This window comes from Heterodontus francisci, chromosome 41 (genome assembly GCF_036365525.1).
Source record: "Heterodontus francisci isolate sHetFra1 chromosome 41, sHetFra1.hap1, whole genome shotgun sequence".
Classification (NCBI taxonomy): Eukaryota; Metazoa; Chordata; class Chondrichthyes; order Heterodontiformes; family Heterodontidae; genus Heterodontus; species Heterodontus francisci.
The window spans coordinates 26109394-26121844 of record NC_090411.1 but is presented as its reverse complement, the minus strand read 5'-3'; the positions used below and the strand labels follow the sequence as shown (position 1 = coordinate 26121844).

General features: G+C 43.9%; 1 protein-coding gene across 4 annotated transcripts in view; it reads right to left on the bottom strand.

The window, feature by feature from the left end:
- Positions 1-7289, bottom strand: part of LOC137353375 (complement C1q tumor necrosis factor-related protein 6-like) — a 34968-nt gene extending 27679 nt beyond the window's left edge. The window contains exons 1-2 of one of the 4 annotated variants that reach the window (XM_068019575.1): positions 7206-7289; positions 6986-7122 (exon numbers count right to left, since the gene is read on the bottom strand). In XM_068019575.1, the coding sequence (XP_067875676.1) occupies positions 6986-7087 (102 nt within the window). In that variant the 5' untranslated portion in view covers positions 7088-7122; positions 7206-7289. Of the gene's footprint in view, positions 1-1731; positions 1860-3898; positions 4093-6985; positions 7123-7205 lie in introns of those variants that run through there. The other 3 variants (XM_068019578.1, XM_068019581.1, XM_068019579.1) reach the window with 3 other exon arrangements.
- Between the last annotated feature and the right edge of the window lie 5162 nt (positions 7290-12451).

The window sequence follows — 12451 nt, the reverse complement described above, 5'->3', positions numbered from 1 at the left end:
AGAATGGGGAGAAGGTATGGATACAAGATCTAGGATGCGAAGGTAGAGTCATCCAGAGAGACAAAGTTCATCTGAGATGTTACATGGTACACACTCCCGGGGGTACTATATGCTGAAATAGGAGAAACCTTATTCCTATTCCTCAAACACAACAACCAGTCATATTTCAGGAGGATGATCAAGAAACCCAGAGACAACAAGACACTACAAACATTGGTCAAGACCATCCAAGTCGTTGAACAAGACTTTCAAGAAAGACTGATCTTGAAAGTCCGATAAGAACACGATCAGGGAGAGTCGTGAAGCCTCCTGATAGACTGAATCTGTGATGTCAGAGACTTGGGGTGGAGATGGGGTAGCATGTAAAATCAAAATGAATGAATGTGTATATACATCAAAATATATAAGGACAAAGAATTGGGGGAGATGCAATATAAGGGTCTGAAAGGGTTAATGTTTGAGACAGTGAGAGTAACTCCTCCCACTGTACTGATGATGTAATAGTCATGTGGATATTAGACTTGGAAAGAGCTAGAAGCATCATGAGAAGTGTTAGCTGGACAGACTTAATGAGAGTGTAAATAGTTAAGTACATAAAATAAACAAGTTACTATTTAGCCATACAAAGACACCAAGACATCTGTAAACAATGCTCGTACTGCTACCACAGGACGGGGGGACTTCAATTACGTGGAGAGACTAGAGAAACTGGGGTTGTTCTCCTTCACGCAAAGAGGTTAAGGAGAGATTTGATAGAGGTGTTCAAAATCATTAGGGGTTTTGATAGAGTAAATAAGGAGAGCCTGTTTGCAATGGCAGTAACTAGAGGGCAGAGATTTAAAGTACTTGGCAAAGTACCCAGAGGCGACAATGAGTTGTTATGATCTGCAATGAACTACCTGAAAGGGGAGTGGAAGCAGACTCAATAATTAAGTTCAAAAGGGAATTGGATAAATACTTGAAGACAAAAAATTTGCAGGGCTGTGGGGAAAGTGCAGGGGAGTGGGATTAATTGGATAGTTCTTTGATACGATGGGCTGAATGGCCTCCCTTCTGTGGTGTGCCATTCTATGGTTCTGTGATAAATACAGGACACTGTGTAAGGAGCAAAGCTGGGCTTCATTAACTCATTTTAGCATTGCTAGAATTAGCATTGCTGTAAGAATATATCAGGACCAGGAATCTGCGGATCATTGCTAGTGTGCAATGTTCTTAAAGGGGCAGGACTGCCACATTAGTGAGTTACTGGATTGGTCGAGTTCCTGGAACCACCCGCTCCAAAAAGTTCCAAGCAGACGGTACCATATCGTCTGTAGAAATTAATTATCACCACAGCTTTCAATATTGGATCTTCAATGTGACTTTTGAATTTTAATCTTAATTTCAGTCTGATGTGATGCCATCATTGCCTCTGGTATATAAAGAGAGCAAAGCATCTGTTAAGAGTCTTTAGCGGAATGGAGCTTCCTCCTTTAATGTAGGTCACAAAACAATTCATTGGCAGCAGTTAAAGGGTTAAAACATTTGAGGTCCCTCAGCTGGGAAAGCAGTGAGCTGGAGAAACTGGGTGGAAATCTATGTTTCTGCTACTCCAGTGTCGGCAAACTAAACACACCAAGAGACAGCAATGGCTCGCAAAATCTTCTCTGCAGCGACTCGTCATTGGGAACCTCTCTTAAAAACACGGAAGAGAAATAGATGATTGAAAATAAAAAAAACACAGGTTCTTACCTTTAATGCAGGAAAGCAGTGCTTAGCATACGTGTACCCGCATATGGTTTTAATCACATAACCGGAAGGAAACTAAGATCATTAGGAACAGACTGTCGCGTATATAGAGTGGAGAGAACGCAGGCATCTTATATAATATGGGAACAGTTTGTCTACAGTCGATCAGTCATTAACTCCTGAGGAACGGGCTAAACGTTGGATAACAGAAGATGACTAAATTACTCAGTAACGAGGAAGTGAGATGGGTATTAATCCAATGCTCAGCATGTACCAGAACAACATTCATTTATATAGCTTCTTTAATGTCATAGGACATCCAAAGCATTCTCAAAATTTGCTGCTGAGCCGCATAAGGAGCTATTAGAACAGGTAATCAGAGGCTAGGTCAAAGAGGTTTGAAGAGCGTCTTAAGGGAGGAAATGGAGAAGCTGGGCAGTTTAGAGAGGGACTTCCAGAGCTTCAGGCCTAGGCAGCTGAAGGCATAACCTCCAATCAACAGAGCCAGGAGAATATAAGATAGAGGAAGTGGAGGGCCCATTCTTGGAGTACTCTTGCCAGACTGCACACTGAGTGCTGTGATAGCTTCTGATTAATGAGACACAAGGGAGACTTTAAACACTGCAGAGATGAGCAACCAGGCTAATCCCCAGTGTTAAAGATCTGAGTTAATGAGGAAAGACTGAAGAAACTTGGGGGTAAGTTTGACCTTGGTTGATATGATAAAGCTCGCAACGTTGATTCAGCGCTCATCTCTCCCGGTTTTTATATCCGGTTGGCAGGGTTGTACATTGTGCGGCCGAATCCATGTTGCTCCATTTACCCGATAGTCCAAATTCAAAATTATCCCCTTGGACTTTTCACCTTGGAATTGAGGCATGTGAGAGATGATATTATTGAGCTACATAAAGTAATTATGGGTATAGAAATAAAAATGTGGAATATTAATGAAACTTAGGTTGCAAGAGTAGAACAAGGCGACGCAGGTTCAGACTGTTAAAAAGTACATTTTTTCATTTGTTCATGGGATGTGAGTGTTGTTGGCAATGCCGTTTCCCATCCCTAATTGCCCCTGACAAGATGGTGGTGAGCTGCCTTCTTGAACTACTGTAGTCCATGTGGTGTAGGTATACCCACAGTGCTGTTAGGGAGGGTTTTGACCCAGCGACAATGAAGGAATGGCAATATGGAGGGGAACTTGCAGGTGGTAGTGTTCCCATGTACCTGCTGCCCTTGACCTTCTAAATGGTAGAGGTCATGGGTTTGGAAGGTGCTGCAGTCCATCTTGTAGATGGTACGTCAGTGATTTAGACTCATTAAACTAAAAATAAACCGTAAACCAAACTTAAACTAAATTAAACAGTAATTTAAACTAATGTCAGGAAATCCTTCTTCACACAGAGAGTAATCAACATACTGAATGGATTTCTAGGAAGAGTAATTGAGATGAAAGTACTGGAATCTTTTAAGAATCAATTAGATGCTGAAGTGGGAGGACTTCAGCTTCTCTCTGTGTAGATGAATTGAGGTGGGCTCAATGGCCTTCCTCATCGATAATTAGCTTGTGAAAGTAATGCATCTATCTACAGCACCACAAGCCTCACTAATGCTCCTAAGCACTTCACATGAATTATTTTGAAGTTTGGTTACCGCTTTAGTGTTGGTGAAGGTGGCAACCATTTTACACACTGCAAGATCACACAATCAGTCTTGGGATCGGAGAGTTGTATGGAGGATGAGATGTATTCTGTACTGGGAAATGGAGGAAAACCGAATCAATCTGAAGAATGGGATGGTTCTCTTATAGGAGGTGCTGTCTTTCAGAGGAGTTAAACCGAGGCACTATCTGCCCTCTCAGGTGGACATAAGATCCCATGCCATTATTCCGAGGAAATGCAGGGGAGTTTCCCCTCTGTCTTGGCGAATATTTATCCCTCAACCAACATCACGAGAACAGATTATCTGGTCATTATCACATAGCTGTTTGTGGGAGCTTGCTGTGCACAAATTGGCTCATGGATTTCCTAGATTACGACAGTGACTACACTTCAAAAGGTACTTCATTGGTTGTAAAGCACTTTGGGATGTCCTGACATCATTAAGGATATTTAATAAATGCAAGCTTTGCTTTCTTTCTCAACTGGAAACAAAAAACAGAAAGTCCACAGACCTGAAACGTTAACTCTACTTCACTCCCGACCTTCTGCGTGTTTCCAGCATTTTCTATTTCAGTACCTTAAAGCTCGTCTGCTCTCCCAGTTATAATCAGACCACTTCTCTGCACATTTTTTCCCTTTTTAACTCTCAACCGATGAGTGAAACACCAAAAGATGTTTAGAACCAATTACATTTCTGGCCGTTTTGCTGAGGAGAAAAGATGCACATTAATTAATTCCGTTAAAGTTAAGACATTCTCGGGCAGATAAACCACTCTATTTTTCTTTACCTAAAGAGTGGTAGGAATATGCAATGCGCTATCACAAGGAGTAGTTGAGGCAAATAACATGGAAGCATTTAAGGGGAAGAAAAATAGCACATAAGGGAGAAAGGAATGAAAGGGTATTCCTATTGGGTTAGTTCAAGAAGGGTGGAAGGAGGCTCACGTCGACCTTAAGCACCAGAATAGCCCAGTTGGGCCGAATGGCCTGTTTCTGTGCTGTCGAATCGATGTAACTCAATGTATCAATGGGAATGAAAATTCTAGGACAGGTGGTTTAACTGTAAGGTCAGATTTATACCCAAGAAGCAAATTGAACATCTATGCTTATGGACCTTGTTATCCATGAAATCACTTATAGAATAGGCCCACATATTGAAAAGAGCTACAGGGTGCTGTCTGATTACATCCCTATGGAAAACACATCACGTCCTGCCTGTTTCATTGCACACAATCTCAAAGTTATATTTGGCACATGCTGGGATTAAGTTGGCATTTTACAGGCAGTCTCCTCATGCTGAGACTGGGCAGCATCTCTATTAGACATTGTCCAGTGACCTTTACAGGATAATTTAAATAGAAATACCCCATTCCCACTAATCCCATCAACTAAGTCAAAATTAATTAGCCCTCACAGAGAACAAGTGAGCAAAACAAGAGAGTTCAATCGTCTAAAGGATGGCAAATTGCTCCCTTCCCTTTGTTCCTTTGGACATAGAACCAAAGGGGAAGAAATTAGTTCTTATTTATGTCGATTCCCCCAGGGAAAGCAGCATTGTGGGCTGCCACCTCTGCAGCATGTGCGGCATTCTTCATTGATATTAAGGATGTGCTCCAGGTTCTGCGCAAAGCCCTGGGCCAAGTTGGTGCTGGACTCCTCCATGCTTCTTGACATTGACCTCAGGCTTTCTAATACACCAAGCATTTTGTTCTGCATACCTACCAGAGTTCTTCTCTAGGATGCTCCATCAAAGTTCTCATCTGAGTCCTCTGCAGTGTGTTTCCGTGTGCGACCTGATCCTCCAGTGAGCTGCCTGCACCGTCTTTACCTTCTGCCCTTGCTGCTGCCCACCTGTGCCTGGTGCCTCACCACATGCAAATCCCGCCTTTACTCTCTCCTCTAAGATACGTGCAGCGTCAGCATCTGAGCTGGCGGCTGTGAGTGTGAAATCAACTGACAGTGCTGTGTCTTCATCATTGTTCTTCTTCCTGCTGTTCCTCCACTGCCTGGACAGGTTGTGCCTCTTCGGCCTCTGAAAGGAAAAAGGCACAAGGGTAAGGTCGTGGTTTGGGGAGTGGGGGGAAAGAAAAAGGTGCATTCTTACACCATCTGCAGCTTGTAAATCAGAAGAGAGTGTGGGATGAGGGAGAAGTGGGATGTGAGAAGGAGGGTGTGAAGATATTGTCAGCTTTGATGTTCCAGCTCCGCTGCTGGCCTCATCAACAGTCGTCTCAATGATTGCGAGCACTGTCTCCTCCATGGGATTAGGACATGCAGGGGCACCTGTCCCCCTCTGGTTAGCTCCTGCTGCCTTCAGTTGTGCACCACCTTGTCCTGCATGAGAGAGGGATGTGAGTCGGTGTGTGTTATCCAATCTGTTTGGCTGTTGTGGCCGTCATGGTTAAATACCTGGCAGTGTGTGAAAGCTGTGGGTGTGAGGCTTGCCGCAGTGGTGAAGCATATGAATGTTAGGTATGAGGCTTGATTGATAGAAGTTGGTGAGTGATGGGGTTGTGGTGATTTGAGCAGTGGCTGAGGTTACTGGTGCAGTTTATAGGATACGGCATTTGAAGGTGCATTCACTGACCTTGACCATTCGCGTGAGTTCATTGAACTTCTTGCATAACTGCATCCAGATCCATGGGGCTTGAACCCTGGCATTGACCTCTGCGATTATCTGCTCCCATTCTCTTGTTTCTGGAGGGCCTTCTGCACCCCTCCGGATACAGGACATTTCTTCTCCTTTCCACCTCCTCTGCCAAGACCTCCAGTGCCTAAAAGCCTTGGAACAGACTCTTTCCCCTGTTGTGTCATTCCTTACTCTTTCCCAGGTCAGATTCACTTCCTGCACAACACCAATATCTGCTCCAGTTACAATGCATCTCGCCTTTAAGAGTTACAGGTTAGCTTTAAGTGGTGCTAACCACTCACAATATTGGTCCCCCTGCTGGAGTAGTGTGTCCTGTTCTGGGCGCTGCACTTTGGGAAAGATGCAAATGCATTGGAGAGAGTGCAGAAAAGATTCCCAAGAATGGTTCCAGGGATATTCAAAATCATGACTGGCCTGGACAGAGTGGATAGGGAGAAGCTGTTCCCACTCGTGAAAGAATAGAGAACAAGAGAGCACAGATTTAAAATGATTGTCAAAAGAAGCAAAAGCGACATGAGGAAAAACTTCTTGCAGCGAGTGGCTAGGATCTGGAATGCGCTGTCTGAGAGTGTGGTGGAGGCAGGTTCAATCGAGGCATTCAAAAGACTGTTATCTGAAAAGGAAGAATGAGCAGGGTTAGGGGGAGGTGGTGGGGGAAATGGCATTTGAGAGCCGGTGCAGACACGATGGGCTGAATGGCCTCCTACTGCGCTATAACAATTCTATGATTCTGTGCTGATGCGTCCAGCGAATCAACAGTGCTGTTAGTGAGTGCTGCCTGGACGCCAGTATCATTTAAATGAGCAGCTCGCACGAAGCTGGAGTGCAGCCTTCATTACAATCCGTGGGAGTAGATTAATCGCGCATCACCCGTGCCCATTTACCGAGTGTCCAATTTAGTCCTCATCGTGCTTAATTGTAGCATGGAATTTAAAATCTTTGAACATACCTCTGGTGACAGGCTAATACGAAGGACGAAGCTGGTTTCATTGTTCCATTGCTGGACCCATCTGCTGCACAGATGGTTTTGTCCCATCCATATGCATTTCATTATCTTCCTCTAGAGAATTAAGGCCATCCTTAAACCTATAAAAGAAAACTGGAGTTATTCAAGCCAAAAAAGATTCTATCATCACCTCACATACCCCTAACGAATGATGAACTCATACCTGCGTGAACGAGAGAGGGTGTCTGGGAGTGATCACAAACCTACAACCTAGAAGAAGTCAAAGGGTTTATACGTAGCATAATGGATACCAGGGAGTCATCGGTGTTTGCAATCTAACTGAAGGGTTTGACTGGTTTAAATATAAATGAATAGATCACCTGAAGTGCTGGAAGCTAACTGAGAGAATCAAGTGGTTTATATTTAGAATAATAGATAACTGGCAGTAAGTCATGAATTGGAATCAAATCAAGGGTTTCAAATGGTTTATTGTATTGAATAATGGATACCTGGAAGTTTCAGGCTATAATCATGCCAAGATGGTATGGTAGCATAGCTACTAGACTGGTAATCCAGAGGCCTGGACTAATGTTCTGGTGATACAAGTTCAAATCCCACCAAGGAATACGAGGAATTTAAATTCAATTAATTAAATAACTCTGGAATAAAAAGCTAGCATTGATATTGGTGATGATGAAACAACTGAATTATTGATTGAAAACCTATCTAATACCCTTTAAGGAATTCGGCTGTCCACACCCAGTCTGACCTATCTGTGCTTCCAGATCCACAGCAATGGGGTTGACTCTTAACTGCCCTCTGAAACGGCCGAGCAAGCCACTGAGATGTATTCAAGAAGGTGGTTCGCCGTCACCTTCTCAAGGGCAATATACGGAATAATAAATGCCTGGAAGTGAGTTAGAGGTGGAATCTTATTGAGGATCCCGGAGTAGAAATGGCCGTTATTAATTTATTATATTAACTCCAAACATTACTGTATCTAATTCCTCCCTCTGTTACAAACAGGTTAAAACCTCTGCGAAATTAGTGTCGAGGGGAATTTGGTCTGAGTTTTGCAACCTCTGGACACGATATGGGGCACGGGACTGCACGATAAACACCACCACATGAGGAAGGGGAAAGAGTTCCCAAGGTATATACTCCAAAAAATACAGAAGGTATATTAGAATGATCACAACTTAAATCTCATTTTAAGGAACCAATGCCTATTAAAAACCCTTCAACCTTTGCTGCCGCAATTTCTGAATTTGCTACAGTGAGATCATTCATTACACATGGAACATTGTAACCTTGTTATAGGAGCATCTGATTACAACTTTGGAAGGAGAGGGCTACGAGACTGATTGGGAAATTCCAGACCCATAAACTACTGATTTTCTGCCAATTTAAATTAATGCTCAGAAAATCCGTGGCTGTGGCCCTTGATCTCCTGATCGACACTCCCTTTAAGCCCCAGTCCTTGCTGAGAGATCCCGATTGGGGGGGGGGGGGGGGGGGATAACAGCCCTAGGATATTATCATTAATAAACAACAAAACAGAGTTGAAATTCTGCTGTGGGCTATTTTAGCACTGATTAATGTGTCCATGTGAGACCCTGTTTCCTATTTTAACACTACTCACTATTTTGGCAAACTCAGCAATTTCATTTGACCATGGTCACCAATGATTATACATATCACAACGGAATTTCAAACAGAGTGGGGAGATATTCCCCTTCACAGGTTCCATCAACTAGTTGAGCATAGCGAGGCAGCCCTGTGGGGTGAACTACACATCTCTGACAAAATCCACCTCATCCCCCATCCGTCTAACCGCCCTCAAACCTTTACTCTCACTGGGATTAAAAGGAATAATTTGCATTTATAAAGCCCCTTCCACAACCTCAGGACCAATGTTCCCTTTAAAGTGTAGTTGTTATGCATGAACAGTTTTTTTCAAGGCGTAGTCTGTAAATATCTTTGTGCGGTCGCCCAGGCATGATATGTATCTCGGAACGAGTCCTGCACAGTGCAATCCAGGCTGCTGCATGTCCACGCACGTGCAGTTTAGCAGGAACATTGCTCTCAAGCATGTCCCACGGCTCTTTACTGTCAATTAAGTGCTTTTGAAGTACAGTCACTGTTGGAATTTGGGAAACGGGCAGCAATTTCTGCACAGCAAGATTCCACAAACAGCAATGTGGTAAAGACCAGGTAATCTGTTTTTATGACTTTGATTGAGGGTAAATGGTGGCCGGGAACCTTGGGGAGAACTCCCTTGCACCTCTTCTAATAGTGCCATGGAATCTTTCACATCCATCTGAGAGGGCAGACAGGGCCTCAGGTTAATATTTCATCAAAGGATGGCACAACAACAGCCTGTTGTTGTTCTTCTCCATCTTTGGCCTCCTTGTCTCGAGAGACAATGGATACGCGCCTGGAGGTGGTCAGTGGTTTGTGGAGCAGTGCCTGGAGTGGCTATAAAGGCCAATTCTAGAGTGACAGACTCTTCCACAGGCACTGCAGATAAAATTGTTTGTCGGGGCTGTTACACAGTTGGCTCTCTCCTTGCGCTTCTGTCTTTTTTCCTGCCAACTGCTAAGTCTCTTCGATTCGCCACACTTTAGCCCCGCCTTTATGGCTGCCCGCCAGCTCTGGCGATCGCTGGCAACTGACTCCCACGTCTTGTGATCAATGTCACAGGACTTCATGTCGTGTTTGCAGACGTCTTTAAAGTGGAGACATGGACGGCCGGTGGGTCTGATACCAGTGACGAGCTCGCTGTACAATGTATCCTTGGGGACCCTGCCATCTTCCATGCGGCTCACATGGCCAAGCCATCTCAAGCGCCGCTGGCTCAGTAGGGTGTATATGCTGGGGATGTTGGCCGCCTCGAGGACTTCTGTGTTGGAGATACGGTCCTGTATTTATATAGCACCTTTAATGTAGTCAAACATCTCAAGGTGTTTCAGAGGAGCGTTATCAAACTAAATTTGGCACCGAACCAATGAAGGAGATATCAGGACAGCTAACCAAAAGCTTGGTCAAAAAGCTAGCTTTTAAGAAGTGTCTTAAAGGAGGAGAGAGAGGTGCAGCGGCAGAGAGGTCCAGAGAGGGAACTCCAGAGCTTCAGGCCTAGGCAACTGATGGCACAACTACCATTGTTGGAGCAATTAAAATGGAGCATGCGCAACAGGCCAGAATTGCAGGGTGCAGAGATCTTAAATGGTTGTAGGACTGGAGGAGACTATAGAAATAGGGAGAGACCTGAAGACAAGGTTGAAAGTTTTAAAACTGAGATATTGACACACCAGGAGACAGCGTAGGTCATTGAGCAAAGGCACAATGGGTGAATGGGACTTGATGTGAGTTCGGATACAGACAGCAGAGTTTTGAATGTGTTTAAGTTTATGTATTTTTTATTATTTATTCATTCATGGGATGTGGGCGTCACTGGCGAGGCCAGCATTTATTGCCCATCCCTAATTGCCCTTGAGAAGGTGGTGGTGAGCTGCCTTCTTGAACCGCTGCAGTCCACGTGGGGTAAGTACACCCACAGTGCTGTTAGGGAGAGAGTTCCAGGATTTTGACTCAGCAATACTGAAGGAACGGTGATATAGTTCCAAGTCAGGAGTCGCGAATGGTACTGAACATTGTGCAATCATCAGCAACCATCCCCACTTCTGACCTTATGATGGAGGGAAGGTCATTGATGGTTGGGCCTAGGACACTAATCTGAGGAACTGCTGGACGTTCTAGAGCTGAGATGATTGGCCTCCAACAACCACCACCATCTTCCTTTGTGCTAGGTATGGCTCCAACCAGCGGAGAGGTTTCCCCCTGATTCCCATTGACTTCAATTTTGTTAGGCCTCCTTGATGTCATACTCGGTCAGATACTGCCTTGATGTCAGTCACTCTCACCTCACCTCTGGAGTTCAGCTCTTTTGTCCATGTTTGGACAAAGGCTGTAATGAGGTCAGCAGCTGGCGGAACCCAAACGGAGCGTCAGTGAACAGGTTATTGTAGGCACCTTTAACAGTGTAGCACTTCCTCAGGGTCGGCTTGGATCAATTTGTTCAAGTCTCTAGAGAAGGATTTTAACCCACAGCCTTCTGACTCAGAAGGAAAAGAGAGAGCTACCCACTGAGGTACAGCAATGAAGAGCTGAGAACTGAAACCTGCTCAGTTCAACTAGTAAGGGATCATCAATTTTTTTCAATTGAAGACCTTTTTAAAAAAATTGCCGCAACTAAAAACTATTGGGAGCCGCAAGATGAAATTTCAGCATTTCTAAACAAATACTTGGCAAATTGCCAACTGTCTCTGGTAGAATATCTAATTTGCAAATGTAATAGGGAAAAGTACATGTATTGAATTTATGTATCAATAGAAAAAAATTGAAATTAAAATAAGCTTAACTCCAATTGGAAAAGATTGGGAGCTGCAAATGAGATGTTAAAGAACCACATTCCGATCCAGAGCTGCAGTTTCAGACCCCCTGAGTTAGTCATTCATCTCATTTGTGGGTATGTCGCAATGTGAAGATTAACTGCTGTATTTGATTACTTAACAACACTATATACATTTCAAAAAAATAATTTATGAAGTGTCCTGTAATTGGTAAGGGTCATAATTAGACTAACACAGATTCATGTAGCTGCACAGATTTATGTAGCTGCATCCCTAGATAGAATAATCAACTCCTTCCTTTCTTCCTCCTGGCTGCAAGCTCCAGACTGTACCATTTCTCTCCTATGAGATAATTACTTGTGGGGCTTTATAAAGTCACATTCCAGCTGACTGATGCTGAATCGACAGTTCCACACTTGGGTCTTTTGCTGTGAAAGCCATATCCTCGTCTCCAAGACACGCATGTTGGCAAGTACTGTGACCGAGAGCAGGGCATCATCTTTGTGGGAGCATTCCATTCAATGCCCATCGGCAGAGAGTCAACTCGTGCCTGCTTGGGATGCGCCAAGCCAACGTATGCCCACAGGCATCGGCCTAAGGTCCTCTCGAAATTGGGCACTCTCTGTGTCATGAAATTCCTCCTAAGTTATTCATTTGATCTGTTAGTGACTATCTTATATGAAGACCCCCTTGTTCTGGATTCACCCACAAGTGGAAACAATTTCTCCACATCTACCCTTCAAGAATGTAAAGACCTCCATCAAGTCCCCACTTTGTCTTCTCTTCTCTCGAGGAGAAAAGATAGTGCTTTCTCAATGTCTCCTAGAGTTGCACACTCTCAATTTGGGTAACATCCTTGTTAATCTCCAGTGCTTCTTTATGATCTAGTTGCGATCTTTAATAATGACTTCGATGAAGGGACCAAGTGCATTGTAGCAAAACTTGCTGACGATACAAAGATAGGTCGGAAAGCAAGTTTGTGAGGAGAACACAAAGTGTCTGTAAAGGGATACAGATAGGTTAAGTGCATGGGCAAAAATTTGCCAGATGGAGTATA